Here is a 17,721-nt window from a genome sequence, read left to right as displayed (position 1 = left end):
ACAAACATACATATACACAATATACATACATACACACACACACACACACATACACACACACACACACACACAACCTACATACACATACATACATATATAAATACATACACACACACACACACACACACTACATACATACACATACATACATGCATACATATATCATACACACACACACACACACACACACACACTACGTACATGCATACACACGTACATACATACATATATGCATACATACACACACACACACACACACAACCTACATACACATACATACATATATAAATACATACACACACACACACACACTACATACATACACATACATACATGCATACATATATCATACACACACACACACACACACACACACACACACACACACACTACATACATGCATACACACGTACATACATACATATATGCATACATACACACACACACACACACACACACACTACAAACATACATATATGCATATATACATCTATCTATAATTCCAGTAATCTCTGTGTGTGTGTGTGTCTGTGTGTGTGTGTGTGTGTGTTTGTCTGTGACCGCTGTTTCTCGACAACCACGGGTCCGATATACTTGAAACTTGCCAGGTATATTGCTGGGGACCTGAGGATGTGCCTTTTCAAGGTTTCATATTAATCGGAGAAGTAGTTACCGAGCTATGGCGATTTAGCCGTTCGCCGTTCGCTTTGGCTTTGCGAATGGACCAAACCATTCATGTAAATAGAGGGGGGGGTTCTGTGGTCGTTCGCTTTGGCTTTGCGAATGGACCAAACCATTTCATGTAAATAGAGGGGGGGGTTCTGTGGTCGTTACTGCCACGCGGTTTGGAATGTTTTTCCGAACGGGCACCCACGTACGGGCACGTCCTAGTCTATCTATAATTCCAGTAATCTCTGTGTGTGTGTGTGTCTGTGTGTTTGTTTGTCTGTGACCGCTGTTTCTCGACAACCACGGGTCCGATATACTTGAAACTTGCCAGGTATATTGCTGGGGACCTGAGGATGTGCCTTTTCAAGGTTTCATATTAATCGGAGAAGTAGTTACCGAGCTATGGCGATTTATTTACCAACCGTTCGCTTTGGCTTTGCGAATGGACCAAACCATTTCATGTAAATAGAGGGGGGGGGGGGTTCTACCGTACTCGCAAGCCGTTCGCTTTGGCTTTGCGAATGGACCAAACCATTTCATGTAAATAGAGGGGGGGGTTCTGTGGTCGTTACTGCCACGTGGTTTCAAAGTTTTTTTTTGTTGTTGTTTGCACGCATGTTTTTTTGCACCCACGTACGGGCACGCCCTAGTACATATAAATACATACATACATACATACATACACACACACACACACACACACACACACACACACACACACACACACACACACACACACACACACACAATTACATTAAAAAAATACATACGTACACACACACACACACACACACACACACACACACAATTACATTAAAAAAATACATACGTACATATACAAACACATACATACATACACACACACACACACGCAATCACGCATGCATACATACATACATCCATTACATACATAAATACATACGTACATACACATATACATACACACATACATACATACATACATACATACACATGCGCATGCATACATACATACATACATACATACATAAATACATACGTATATACACATATACATACACACACATACATACACATATACATATATACATACACACACACACACACATTACATACATAAATACATACACACACATACATACACACACACACACACACACACATGCATAAATACATACGTACATATACATACATACACATACATATATACATACATACACACACACACACACCTAAATACACACATATACATATACATACACACATATACACACACACACACATGCATCACAAGTAAGACAATGTAAAGACATATTCGTGTATTTTTATATCAATTAAAATATCCCTGAGTGGGCTGACCATCATCTATTGAGGTTGTAGTTTAGAGTTAAGACTACTGCTGATTTGGGGAACCCCCCTGGATGCCCACCTGATCCCCTTGGAGCCCCCCTGGTGTGAAATCGAAAAATCTAACAGCGAGCGATGCTGTGGACCATAGAGTAGAAGGACTGCTTTGGGTTTTGGAGTAATTGGTTGGCAAGTTAAGGATAAGTATGGATCTGAAGTTTCAGGGGGTAACTCCCTCCCACCCACCCCCTCTCACCCCCCCCCCCCCTCTCACCCCCACTCCCCCAGAGCCCCTATGATCCGAAATCGAAAAATCGATGCCGAGCGATTGTGGGGGATACTGTCTTGTACCCATGTGTCAGGTTTCAGAACAATCAGCCAGAAGATAAGGACGGAGTAGCAGAAATAGAAAAAAATTAACGGACTGACGGACAGACATTTTAAGTTCATCTTTACGAGAATCGAGTTGAGATGGCCGAACACGACCATTCGGATACGATGGACAAATAAACATATTATATAAAATTTAAACCTGAGATCCCAAGTTACATGCTCGGATGGAAACACAAACAGGCCATCTCCTTCCGGACCTCAACAGAGTGTTTTGTGTAAGTAACGTCATGACGTCATAAGTGGAGTACGTTTGTTCGACTCACCATCAATTTTGGAGATGAAGCCCAGCGTCTTCCTCAAATCGGTGCAGATGGAGGAAAGGCAGATGCGGAAGCGCGCGTCGCACACATTTTTACTGGATCCACAGGAGTCGTAACACATGTCCAGCTGGTTGCAGCACTTGGTCAGGGCCGGGATGCCCATGTCGTACTGTCGCACCAAAACATGCATGTAATTCAGACTTGGTATTGCCAGGGAGATTCATGTGTTGCCATTTAAAATGGTTGAACATTAAACCCAAATCGAATCTACCAAATCCTCGGATTTGTTTGAGATATTGGGAAGGCAATGGCAAACCACCCAGTATAACCCTTGCTCAGGGAAGAGTATGGTACATCAGAGAGAAAGAGAGAGAGAATCTTCACACAGATGAATTGATGCGTGTTGAGGAAAATCTAATATACACGGAAACTGGCAGAATAGAGTGGCTGAGGTGTTTCCTTCATATCACCTTCTGTGTACAGGAAGTGGGCAAAACTGTATCCGGTTCGTGTGTACCTGCATGCGTGTAACTTCCGCTTTTGAAGACAAACATCCACAGTCACCCCCTGTTGAGTTATTTAAGATTATGCTCGTGAAACTTCAGTTCAGGAAGAATGTCCGTTGGAGTCAATCGCTTTGAAGGAATGTTCAAAATGTCAAATCCTCAGTTATTGGAGTGTACTGAACCGGAGTAGTTATATCCAGTGAGACATCGACTTAGAATTTAACTTCAACTTTTGCAACGGATAAACAATTTAAAAAGTTCTCACAGAATTTCTCCTGAAAAATACACATCATCAACATCAAGCGTTCTAAACTTCCAGAGAGACATTCGGTGATCAACACTTGCACGAGTTGACATTCTTCTCGAGCAAATAAAACACATCACCGCTGACCTCAGTTGCTATGACTACAACATTGCTCATTACTTTGGGGGAGAAAAACTGAAATGTATTTCTTGGCATTTCGTGCCGGTCCCAGCGGATTTGCCCCGATATGGTGGTCACACGGTGTCGCTCAGTGTCCACACTGTTCTGAGTTGGCACGACCTGAGTCTTGGTCACCATCGTGAATTTACCCTTTTTGAGACGGTTTTGGCTTCGCTTTCGCATGGTCTGGTCGTTGCCTCCTGAAGTTGATCAATCTGCACATTGGACGTGTTTTGGGTGGGGGAAGTGGAGTTTCTCTGGATTGCATATGTGGAGGATGCGCAGTGCTGCCTCGTCCGTTGGGTGCACAACGAGTTCTACTCTGGACAGACGATTCGGGCAAGTGTGATCTATTGTTACGTCGTGTGGCCGCACCAGGCGTCAGGACTTCTTTCGTATGACATTGGTTATTGCGTACCTTGGTGACTTCCCCTGGAATCCAGGTTTTGTTGGAGTGATCAAGAATTCTGACTTTCTGTCTGACATACAAACGTGGAAGATTTGGACCAGCATGTTCATCGTGGGCATGCTTTATGTTATCTCCCCCTGTCCTCCAGTCATCTGAATGTATCTGCAGTGTGGTGTGTCAAATTGGTTGATCTTCGGTAAGGTGGTATGGACTAGTCCACCAAACATAGTTTTGTCTGGTGCAGGTAGGTTTGTGTCTATGGGTGTAGCTCGCAAATTGAGCATAGCTGTGTTGACATCTTCACCTGACTAATGGCATTTCTTCAACACCGACTTGACCGTCTGGACCATTTGTTCCGCTAATGCATTTGAGCGAGGATATCGGAGTGAGGAAGTTGTGTGCTTGATGGACCAGTTGGCACACACAATGAATTGGGAACCATTGGGGGATACCATCTCTCCAGGCACTCTTATAACACTCAATGTTGATGATGTGACTTGTGAAACTGATGCACTTGAAGTGCTGCTTAACTTGTAAACGACCGGATATTTGGAGTGGAACTCCACAATGATGAGGAACTTTTCACCATTAAATTCAATCCTAGCTTGATCCAAGGGGGTGATGGGTATTTCATGAGGCTCAATCGGTTCTTGCAGCTGTCGAGTCTGGTTTTCTTGGCAAACAGACTTGGCTTGGCGTCATTAACTTTGGCCAGTGTACAGGGTTACGAGCTACACCTCTGGCCTTCTCCACTCCAAAGTGTGCAATGTGACATTGGCCGAGTATGTCCACATGCATTGACTCAGGTATGAGGACTTGTCTTCCCTTGAAGATGACACCACTAGAATTGCCGAGTTTATCCCTGTACGGACAATATGGTCACAAATCTTGTGGAAGTCTCTTTATGGATTATGGCCTTCCGGCATAGATTTCTAGTTGCAGTGCTTTCAGGATAGCGTCACGTCCTTTCTCTTGCTGTAGTACATCTTGCTTGCTACACCCAAAATGGACCAAGGGTATCTGACCCATCATTGAGGATAATTGCGTCGACCTGTAAGTCAAGGGATTATATGGGTTAGGCAACCTGCTCAGTAGTGCATCTGTGAGTATCATGGAGGCCTCTGACTTGTACTCAATGGAGAAATTGTAGCCTTGAGGCTTGATGAGAAGTCTTTGAAGACCTGGCCAGGCGATGGTCAAGGGTTTGTTGCAGATCATCACGAATGGCTTGTGATCTGTATGGGACGTGGAAAGTTGCTGCCAAACAGGGTAAGTATGGAACTGTGTAACCCCAAACACGAGTGCTCGGGTTTCCCTCTCGATAAGCTCTTTAATGCAAATGCTACTGGTTCGCCATTTTGCAGAAAGCAGGCCCCAAGCCCTTTCGGAGATTTCTGAGATGCATAAAGGTGCAGCTTTGTCAGCCATATTGGGTATGTCTGCTGAGATGTAGCTCATGAACCCAAGGGACCTCTGCACCACCTTGTCAGACAATTATTGAAGCAGATCTACACGAAGTGTAGCCTTCATATGGACTTTCTATATCAAGTAGAACGAGTGCATTGTTTTACCAAGTACCGGTACATTTGTACTTTGTGAACATATTTTAAATGGATTCCATCTTCTTGCATTGCCAAGGTTCTGCAAATATCGAATCTGTGATCTTCCAGGAGCCTCGAATTTGGAGAATAAAACAATTTCACACAATCACAGCGGATCAAGTAGCAGATACATTTCTACAAAATCAAATCAAATGAGTTGCAGAAACGAGTTAGTTTTGTGTTTACACATCAGTACCAGATAAGAAATCTCTAGAATAAAAGTCTTCCCTTCTTTATAATTACCTGTGTGACCGAAGGTGGACCCGTTTGCCTGTCTGTTTGTAAGATATCTCAAAAAGTTATGGACGAATTATGACAAAAGTTGGTGGATGACTTGTGTGTTTAACAAGAACAAGCTGATTAGATTTTGGTTTAGATCCGGAACCGGCCTATCAGTGGGATACTAAATTTAAACTGTTCACCTGGTGGAGGTATACTCTCCACCGAGTGCCGTTCGAGTTGTCCCCCGTCGCACCACGGAGCGAAAGAGGGACTATGGTTATCCCCTCCGTCCGTGTGTGCGTCCGTCTGTGCGTGCGTGCGTCCGGCCGTACGTGCGTGCGGGCGTGCATGCGTAAGCGTAGGACCGAATTCTAATTTGGTGTGTGGGTGCAACCCACGTCAAAATCCAAGATGGCCGCCGCCATATATAATATGTCTGAACCTTGTGAGCGAAATATCTTGAAAAATAACCGAACTACTAACGTCTAATCTGGTGTGTGGGTGTATCTACGCATAAGGAAGAACACTATTGAAAATTGGGTCGCCACGTCAAAACACAAGATGGCCACCGCCATGTATGTCTGAACCTTGTTAGCAGAATATCTTGAAAAATAAGCGAAGTACCAACTTCTAATCCAGTGTGTGGGTGTATCTCGGCATAAGGAAGAACGCTATTGAAAATTGGGTCGCCACCTCAAAATCCAAGATGGCCGCCACCATATATATGTCTGAACCTTGTGAGCGAAATATCTTGAAAAATAAACGAACTACTAACTTCTAATCTGGTGTGTGGGTGTATCTACGCATAAGGGAGAACGCTATTGAAAATTGGGTCGCCACGTCAAAATCCAAGATGGCCGCCTTGCGTCTTCCACTTTGTCAACTCACATCACTTCACCGACGGGGGACCTCGGCGTAACGCTTGTTATTCTTGATTTATTACTCTGCTCATAAACTTCAATTACATGTGTGTGATGTTGGTAACCAGAGACCGGAGAACAAACATGTTTACCTTGTCTGTGTTTGCTTCAAATATACAAGGAAATGCAAAGAACTTGGACAGAAGAGGTGGCCCATCATGTCGGCACATCATTCACACTCCTTAAAGTCAATTTACGAGCAACGGTACCCACCCTACAGGCGGAGCTTCAATTGGGAGGCCCAAATGAAAAGGCAAAATATCAGAAATTGAAGGGTTTTATATTTTAAACGATTTATATAAACATCCGTTAAATCATATCACACGCAAATCATCAAAATCTAAACAGTATTTGTAGAATTTCAATAAAAGCCACATCACTGTTCATATCGGTAAATATTATTCCATCGTGTTTCGAAAAACTGGAAAATTGGAAAAACAATATAGCCCATTTTCCTCCAGGGGGTCCCAGGATTACCCACCCAAAATTTCGTTGCGATCGGTTCAGCCGTTTTTGCAGTACCTGGGAACAGACGGGCGGACATTTGGTGAATTTTAGTCAGATAACTCTATTAATTCTCCATGGCACCAACCCAACGTACCAACCAACTCATTTTAACCTGGGGGTGCTGTGGGGGGGGGGGGGGGGGGGACTATATTTGTACACAATTGAACCATGAAGGAATCTAATTATTAAAAATTCCTTTTTCTTTTAATTTCTTTAGATAAAAAGTCAAGGCTCATGGAGGAGCTAGAACAAAGAAGGATCAGGACGCAAAATAATAAAGGGAACAGCAGAAGTAAGGGGGAAACGCCAACAGCGGAGTGAAATGACAAGGTAGATGGACAAACGAGGGATGCAGGTAGCAATGAGCGGTAAAGGAGAACCCAAGGGGTGAACCAGATGGACACAGAAACAAACTCTCAGGAAGGAAAAAGTGGAAATTTTGTGGTTGGGGTTGGGATGGTTTAAAGAGGGTAGAAAAGATCAGGGTTTTGGATTGGGGAACAGCTGAGATGGCGGTGAGCACCTGTCTTGAAGACTTGGAGGGCAGAATGAGATTGAAGAGGATGTGAAAGTTTGTTCCACAGGTGGGGAAAATAAGAAGAAGAAAAAAAGAGGTGAGCAGTAATCCTGGATTTTGGGAGATTCACCGGAAGGGGGTTTAGGGTGGACCATGTGCGCCCTGCAGATAGCTGGCGGTTGTGGTGGCAAAGCACGAGAGGGTAGAGGGTGCAAGACCACAAAGGAGACGGAAGAAGACAAAGAGACCACCGAACTTCTGAGGATTGTTACAATTCTTTGAACGTTTGTTCTTGCGATTTGCAATGTTTCATCAATTCTTTCGGAATGATTTTTGTTTATTTATTATGATTTAAGTATTTTGCAGTTGGTGAGAAATAACAAGATGCAAGGTTTTTGTACAAAGGGCAATGTGCCCTAGGATTAAATATGTAATGAATGTTTTTACGCATTTGTCAGAGAGACCGCTCTTATGGATTATAATCATCAGGTGTGTGTGGAGTAAATGGGCGAGTGGGCAGAAATTAAGGAATGTCATTTTGTTGCCATAGCTTAGCCAATGTTGGACTGATACGATGGCCTAGCGGAACGCACAATAACCATCATCAGGGTGTTTGCCATGCAGGGTGAATCATCAATGTGTGTACCACCCCTTGAGTGAACGTTGAGCTGGGCGTTTCACCTGCTGGCATGAGTCGGTGGACGTTAAAGATCCTACGGTGTCCTTTGGGAAGAGTAGGCGAGCTACAACCGGCACCCTGAACAAATTCCCACATGGGCTGTGAGTAGCAATTGGTCTGGAATTCTTCGAGGTTCCTCGATGCAGATTACACCATTCGTAGAGTGTGATTGTCTGGGTAGCGGCTTCTTGTGCACAACCAGCAATTTGATCAGGTGGTTCACCTGTTTCATGTGAGCGGCCATCTTTGATTACAAAGTATTTAGCCAACATTACATGGTTCGTTGATCTTTTTGGTTTGTTTACAATTTTCCATTTTTGTGTCTTTTTATTTGGTCGACTGGAGTGGGGAGGGAAGGAGGAGGACGGAGCAGCACAGCAAACATTTTTTCTTAAGGAGATTATTATTTACTGATTTTCTAACATTAGAAAATCTTAAATTATTTGCCAATTCAGTCAAATGTGTGGATTCATCGTTTTCCACAAATGCTTGGTGATCATATACAAAGAATCTGAGTCTATGAGACATCCCGGCCTGAGAAGCTAAGTGCTCACATACAGTTCCCTCCATTTGATGTTTGTCATGGAGGATGCACACCGAAAGTGGGCGGACTGAACATAAAAAATGTGATTGTTCTACAATGGTAAAATCCATCGAAATACCAATAAATAAAATATGACAATCTGTACTCTTGTCTCGTATTCATTTTTTAATCTCGAATCCAAATTTCTTGAGTAATTAGAAATAACAAGCTTTATTGATTTTCATTTATTGAAATAAATTATCAAGATTATCAAGAAATAAATAATAATTATCAAGGAGTAAATAATAATAAATAAATAATAATAATAAATAATAATAAATAAGTTATTATTATTAATAAATAATAATATAAAAAATAAATAATAATAAAATTATAAATAATATATAAATAATAATAAATAATAATAATAAGAAGAAGAAGAAGAAATAAATAAAAATAAATAAATAAAAATAAATAATAGTTATCAAGAAATAAATTATCAAGATTTCATTTATTGAAATAACAACAAACTTGAATTCACTGTCCCAACCCTTTTGGAGGGCAGTGTGCGGGTGCAAAACAGGCGAATGTAAATATCCATGTAAACTCTAAAGGGAGTCATTTTAATATCTACCATGAGACGTTTCTTATCGAATAATCCGTTGGATTAGACATGATTAACCTCCCATTGATGAGTCAGAAATTTACTGAGAAAACTTACTCTTTCATCATATTTACTGATGAGACGTCACGGGTCATTTGGGGTTAAACGACGGAGTGTTGCAGACAACGTGGCGAGATATGTCGACGAGGTTCCAAAGAGGAGTCCAGTAGAAAACAAAATACTGGACAGGAAGTGAAGTCGTTTTAATGTTATTCACTACAATTATTCATCCTGTCAGCACAAGACGAGCAGGGAGACACGTGGTGGGACTCGAAAGGGGCAAAGGGGAAGATTTTCCATAAACAGCTTGGGAAATCTGGCAAAGCCAGCAATCGACTTTGGAAGGCATTTGAAAGTTATCAGGAAGGTTGAAGTGGGTTCCATGTCTTGCTGTCAGTGTGTACTTTGTACCCTGCAGTTTATCACCACTGGTTATGTAATGACATTCTCATGACGATGCGTGCGCATGCCACCTTGTTGGCACACCTCGGAATACTTTTGACAGCAATGGCGACTGGTATCTATATCGAGTTGTTTGTTCAGTTTTCAGAAGGGTATGGAAATCACAGCAAAGCAAATGGTTTTCTTGAAAAATAAATTCTGTCTGATCGAGGCTCGTGGAAGAGCTGGAGCAGAATATGGGAATGAGATCACTGGGAGGGGAAGAAGGACACATGGGGGTGAATGAGCTGGGCGGAAATTTAATGAAACAGCAAGAAGAGGAAGGGGAAAGTGGGAATGAAACAGAAAAGGAACAAATCAACCAACAATGAACAAACAAAGGGAAGTGAGGGACAGGGAGATGAAAATCACAATAAACTAGAAATGGAGGTGCTTGGGGGAATGGGGTCATTTGGGGTAAGATAGATCAAGATGTGAGGGAGATGGGGATCACAATTCGATGATCCATCACATTTGCTTGCTGGCACTCAGTGGTGTGACCTTGAGAAAACGTTACACTTACAGGAAGAACATGGATAAACTGGACCGGTACCCAGTAGATAGATTGCATACCCCGACCAGGCTGCATCATTTATGTTTTGTATCAACTGATAGGCCACATCTGAGTCTGGACATGAACCAAAATCGAATTGGCTTGTTATTAACATCTGACCAACTCATCCACCTGGATTTGTCATAATCCATCCACAACTTTTTGAAATATCATGATATATGTCGTTTTGGCCCGACCTGTCAATGGTGAATAATCACTTAAAAAATTAAATAACTCTCGTATCCAGATCCAGATTCGCATCTTCACCAAAATCGAATTGATTCGTCCTTGTCACACACCCAACTTGTCCACCAAGTTTCGTCCGAATCCATCCATACCTTTTTGAGGTATCGGACGACATATCGGTTTTAGCCCCATCACTCAATGGTGAAGAATCATTTAAAAAATCCTCTGATCTGGATTCGAATCTTCACCAAAATTGATTCACCTGTTTCTGGTCATACACGTCACCTGTCCACCAAGTTTCGTCCGAATCCATCCATACCTTTTTGAGGTATCGGACGACATATCGGTTTTAGCCCCATCACTCAATGGTGAAGAATCATTTTTAAAATCCTCTGATCTGGATTCGAATCTTCACCAAAATTGATTCACCTGTTTCTGGTCACACACGTCACCTGTCCACCAAGTTTCGTCCGAATCCATCCATACCTTTTTGAGATATCGGACGATATATCGGTTTTAGCCCCATCACTCAATGGTGAAGAATCATTTTTAAAATCCTCTGATCTGGATTCGAATCTTCACCAAAATTGATTCTCCTGTTTCTGGTCACACATGTCACCTGTCCACCAAGTTTCGTCCGAATTTGTCCACAACTTTTTGAGATAGGTTGATATACATGGTTTTCTCCATGATCTCTCACTGGATGTAGATTCACATAAAAATTATCGGATCCATATCCGGATCCGGATCTTCACCAAAATCTCATAATTTTGTCCTCGTCATATCCCAAATCTCTCCTCCAAATTTCGTCCGAATCCGTTCACAACTTTTTGAGATATCTTGTTCACAAACAAACAGACAAACAGACAGGGGTGAAAACATGACACGTGTCCACCTTCAGGGGTACAGGTAATGAGCCGGGTTGCTCTGCTGGGTTCAAGGTGAAAGAAGAATGCAATACGTACACCTTCTAGCATGTGCATTCCCACGAGGGAGGAGGCGCAGCCGTTGGGAAGAGAAGGCTTGTAATCTGGTCGAGGTATTGGTGTTATTCCTGCGGACAAAAGCAAAGCAAGACACCATTTGTGTCAAACACAACGACTCAACTGAAGTGGTTTCACCATCCTGACCCAAAAGAAAGAAGTCTCCAACAAAATATTTTCTTTGTAACAATGAATACCAGCATTCAAAGTATTCGTGATAAACAAATACAAAGGAACCTTACTGTAAAAATGTTTTACTGTGGACTCTGTACAACTAGAATTGACCAATTCAAAGATGGTGCTATCTGGACCACTTCCAGCAATTATTCAAATATGGTTCTATATAAACCACTTCCAGAAATTCAAATATGGTGCTATATAAACCACTTCCAGAAATTCAAATATGGTGCTATATAAACCACTTCCAGAAATTCAAATATGGTGCTATATAAACCACTTCCAGCAATTCAAATATGGTGCTATATGGACCACTTCCAGCAATTCAAATATGGTGCTATATAAACCACTTCCAGCAATTCAAATATGGTGCTATATAAACCACTTCCAGCAATTCAAATATGGTGCTATATAAACCACTTCCAGCAATTCAAATATGGTGCTATATAAACCACTTCCAGCAATTCAAATATGGTGCTATATGGACCACTTCCAGCAATTCAAATATGGTGCTATATAAACCACTTCCAGCAATTCAAATATGGTGCTATATGGACCACTTCCAGCAATTATTCAAATATGGTGCTATATAAACCACTTCCAGCAATTCAAATATGGTGCTATATGGACCACTTCCAGCAATTCAAATATGGTGCTATATGGACCACTTCCAGCAATTCAAATATGGTGCTATATAAACCACTTCCAGAAATTCAAATATGGTGCTATATGGACCACTTCCAGCAATTCAAATATGGTGCTATATAAACCACTTCCAGCAATTCAAATATGGTGCTATATAAACCACTTCCAGCAATTCAAATATGGTGCTATATGGACCACTTCCAGCAATTCAAATATGGTGCTATATAAACCACTTCCAGCAATTCAAATATGGTGCTATATAAACCACTTCCAGAAATTCAAATATGGTGCTATATAAACCACTTCCAGCAATTCAAATATGGTGCTATATAAACCACTTCCAGCAATTCAAATATGGTGCTATATAAACCACTTCCAGCAATTCAAATATGGTGCTATTTAAACCACTTCCAGCAATTCAAATATGGTGCTATATAAACCACTTCCAGCAATTCAAATATGGTGCTATATAAACCACTTCCATCAATTCAAATATGGTGCTATATAAACCACTTCCATCAATTCAAATATGGTGCTATATAAACCACTTCCAGCAATTCAAATATGGTGCTATATAAACCACTTCCAGCAATTCAAATATGGTGCTATATAAACCACTTCCAGCAATTCAAATATGGTGCTATATAAACCACTTCCATCAATTCAAATATGGTGCTATATAAACCACTTCCAGCAATTCAAATATGGTGCCATATAAACCACTTCCAGGAATTCAAATATGGTGCTATATAAACCACTTCCAGCAATTCAAATATGGTGCTATATGGACCACTTCCAGGAATTCAAATATGGTGCTATATAAACCACTTCCAGCAATTCAAATATGGTGCTATATAAACCACTTCCAGCAATTCAAATATGGTGCTATATAAACCACTTCCAGCAATTCAAATTTGGTGCTATATAAACCACTTCCAGCAATTCAAATATGGTGCTATATAAACCACTTCGAGCAATTCAAATATGGTGCTATATAAACCACTTCCAGCAATTCAAATTTGGTGCTATATAAACCACTTCCAGCAATTCAAATATGGTGCTATATAAACCACTTCGAGCAATTCAAATATGGTGCTATATAAACCACTTCCAGCAATTCAAATATGGTGCTATATAAACCACTTCGAGCAATTAAAATATGGTGCTATATAAACCACTTCCAGCAATTAAAATATGGTGCCATATGGACCACTTCCAGCAATTCAAATATGGTGCTATATAAACCACTTCCAGCAATTCAAATATGGTGCTATATAAACCACTTCCAGCAATTCAAATTTGGTGCTATATAAACCACTTCCAGCAATTCAAATATGGTGCTATATAAACCACTTCGAGCAATTCAAATATGGTGCTATATAAACCACTTCCAGCAATTCAAATATGGTGCTATATAAACCACTTCCAGCAATTCAAATATGGTGCTATATGGACCACTTCCAGCAATTCAAATATGGTGCTATATAAACCACTTCCAGCAATTCAAATATGGTGCTATATGGACCACTTCCAGCAATTCAAATATGGTGCTATATAAACCACTTCCAGCAATTCAAATATGGTGCTATATGGACCACTTCCAGCAATTCAAATATGGTGCTATATGGACCACTTCCATCAATTCAAATATGGTGCTATATGGACCACTTCCAGCAATTATTCAAATATGGTGCTATATAAACCACTTCCAGCAATTCAAATATGGTGCTATATGGACCACTTCCAGCAATTATTCAAATATGGTGCTATATAAACCACTTCCAGCAATTCAAATATGGTGCTATATGGACCACTTCCAGCAATTCAAATATGGTGCTATATAAACCACTTCCAGAAATTCAAATATGGTGCTATATAAACCACTTCCAGCAATTCAAATATGGTGCTATTTAAACCACTTCCAGCAATTCAAATATGGTGCTATATAAACCACTTCCAGCAATTCAAATATGGTGCTATATAAACCACTTCCATCAATTCAAATATGGTGCTATATAAACCACTTCCATCAATTCAAATATGGTGCTATATAAACCACTTCCAGCAATTCAAATATGGTGCTATATAAACCACTTCCAGCAATTCAAATATGGTGCTATATAAACCACTTCCAGCAATTCAAATATGGTGCTATATAAACCACTTCCATCAATTCAAATATGGTGCTATATAAACCACTTCCAGCAATTCAAATATGGTGCCATATAAACCACTTCCAGCAATTCAAATATGGTGCTATATAAACCACTTCCATCAATTCAAATATGGTGCTATATAAACCACTTCCAGCAATTCAAATATGGTGCCATATAAACCACTTCCAGCAATTCAAATATGGTGCTATATAAACCACTTCCAGCAATTCAAATATGGTGCTATATAAACCACTTCCAGCAATTCAAATTTGGTGCTATATAAACCACTTCCAGCAATTCAAATATGGTGCTATATAAACCACTTCCAGCAATTCAAATATGGTGCTATATAGACCACTTCCAGCAATTCAAATATGGTGCTATATAAACCACTTCCATCAATTCAAATATGGTGCCATATAGGCCACTTCCAGCAATTCAAATATGGTGCCATATAGGCCACTTCCAGCATTTCAAATATGGTGCTATATAGGCCACTTCCAGCAATTCAAATATGGTGCCATATGGACCACTTCCAGCAATTCAAATATGGTGCCATATGGACCACATCCTGCAATTGAAATATGGTGCCATATGTACCACTTCCTGCAATTCAAATATGGTGCTATATGGACCACTTCCAGCAATTCAAATATGGTGCTATGTGGACCACTTCCAGCAATTCAAATATGGTGCCATATGGACCACATCCTGCAATTCAAATATGGTGCTATATGGACCACTTCCAACAATTCAAATATGGTGCCATATGGACCACATCCTGCAATTGAAATATGGTGCCATATGTACCACTTCCTGCAATTCAAATATGGTGCTATATGGACCACTTCCAGCAATTCAAATATGGTGCTATGTGGACCACTTCCAGCAATTCAAATATGGTGCCATATGGACCACATCCTGCAATTCAAATATGGTGCTATATGGACCACTTCCAACAATTCAAATATGGTGCTATATGGACCACTTCCAGCAATTCAAATATGGTGCTATGTGGACCACTTCCAGCAATTCAAATATGGTGCCATTTGGACCACATCCTGCAATTCAAATATGGTGCTATATGGACCACTTCCAACAATTCAAATATGGTGCTATATGGACCACTTCCAGCAATTCAAATATGGTGCTATATAGGCCACTTCCAGCAATTCAAATATGGTGCTATATAGGCCACTTCCAGCAATTCAAATATGGTGCCATTTGGACCACATCCTGCAATTCAAATATGGTGCTATATAGGCCACTTCCAGCAATTCAAATATGGTGCTATATAGGCCACTTCCAGCAATTCAAATATGGTGCTATATGGACCACTTCCAGCAATTCAAATATGGTGCTATATAGGCCACTTCCAGCAATTCAAATATGGTGCTATATAGGCCACTTCCAGCAATTCAAATATGGTGCTATATGGACCACTTCCAGCAATTCAAATATGGTGCTATATAGGCCACTTCCAGCAATTCAAATATGGTGCCATTTGGACCACATCCTGCAATTCAAATATGGTGCTATATAGGCCACTTCCAGCAATTCAAATATGGTGCTATATAGGCCACTTCCAGCAATTCAAATATGGTGCCATATAAACCACTTCCAGCAATTCAAATATGGTGCTATATGGACCACTTCCAGCAATTCAAATATGGTGCTATATGGACCACTTCCAGCAATTCAAATATGGTGCTATATAAACCACTTCCAGCAATTCAAATATGGTGCTATGTGGACCACTTCCAGCAATTCAAATATGGTGCTATATGGACCACTTCCAGCAATTCAAATATGGTGCTATATAAACCACTTCCAGCAATTCAAATATGGTGCCATATGGACCACTTCCAGCAATTCAAATATGGTGCTATATAAACCACTTCCAGCAATTCAAATATGGTGCTATATGGACCACTTCCAGCAATTCAAATATGGTGCCATATGGACCACTTCCAGCAATTCAAATATGGTGCTATATGGACCACTTCCTGCAATTCAAATATGGTGCCATATGGACCACTTCCAGCAATTCAAATATGGTGCCATATGGACCACTTCCAACAATTCAAATATGGTGCTATATGGACCACTTCCAGCAATTCAAATATGGTGCTATATGGACCACTTCCAACAATTCAAATATGGTGCTATATGGACCACTTCCAGCAATTCAAATATGGTGCCATATGGACCACTTCCAACAATTCAAATATGGTGCTATATGGACCACTTCCAACAATTCAAATATGGTGCTATATAGACCTCTTCGTGCAATTGAAATATGGTGCCATATGGACCACTTCCTGCAATTCAATTATGGTGCTATATGGACCACTTCCAGCAATTCAAATATGGTGCCATATGGACCACATCCTGCAATTCAAATATGGTGCTATATGGACCACTTCCAACAATTCAAATATGGTGCTATATGGACCACTTCCTGCAATTCAAATATGGTGCTATATGGACCACTTCCTGCAATTCAAATATGGTGCTATATGGACCACTTCCAGCAATTCAAATATGGTGCTATATAGACCTCTTCCTGCAATTGAAATATGGTGCCATATGGACCACTTCCTGCAATTCAAATATGGTGCCATATGGACCACTTCCAGCAATTCAAATATGGTGCTATATGGACCACTTCCAGCAATTCAAATATGGTGCTATATGGACCACTTCCAGCAATTCAAATATGGTGCTATATGGACCACTTCCTGCAATTGAAATATGGTGCTATATAGACCTCTTCCAGCAATTCAAATATGGTGCTATATAGACCACTTCCTGCAATTCAAATATGGTGCTATATGGACCACTTCCAGCAATTCAAATATGGTGCTATATGGACCACTTCCTGCAATTGAAATATGGTGCTATATGGACCACTTCCAGCAATTCAAATATGGTGCTATATGGACCACTTCCAGCAATTC

General features: G+C 40.7%; 1 protein-coding gene across 1 annotated transcript in view; it reads right to left on the bottom strand.

Moving 5' to 3' along the window:
* PLA2G12B (phospholipase A2 group XIIB) overlaps positions 1-17,721 on the bottom strand; it is a 39,332-nt gene that overhangs the window by 1,878 nt on the left and 19,733 nt on the right. The window contains exons 2-3 of the mRNA XM_068125484.2: positions 11,766-11,854; positions 2,652-2,817 (exon numbers count right to left, since the gene is read on the bottom strand). Of these exons, the coding sequence (XP_067981585.1) occupies positions 2,652-2,817; positions 11,766-11,854 (255 nt within the window). The remainder of the gene's footprint in view (positions 1-2,651; positions 2,818-11,765; positions 11,855-17,721) is intronic.

The sequence above is a fragment of the Myxine glutinosa genome, chromosome 8, assembly GCF_964187855.1.
Source record: "Myxine glutinosa chromosome 8, kmMyxGlut1.1, whole genome shotgun sequence".
Taxonomy (NCBI): Eukaryota; Metazoa; Chordata; class Myxini; order Myxiniformes; family Myxinidae; genus Myxine; species Myxine glutinosa.
The sequence above is the reverse complement of the archived record's forward strand: the minus strand, read 5'-3'. Positions and strand labels throughout refer to the sequence as shown.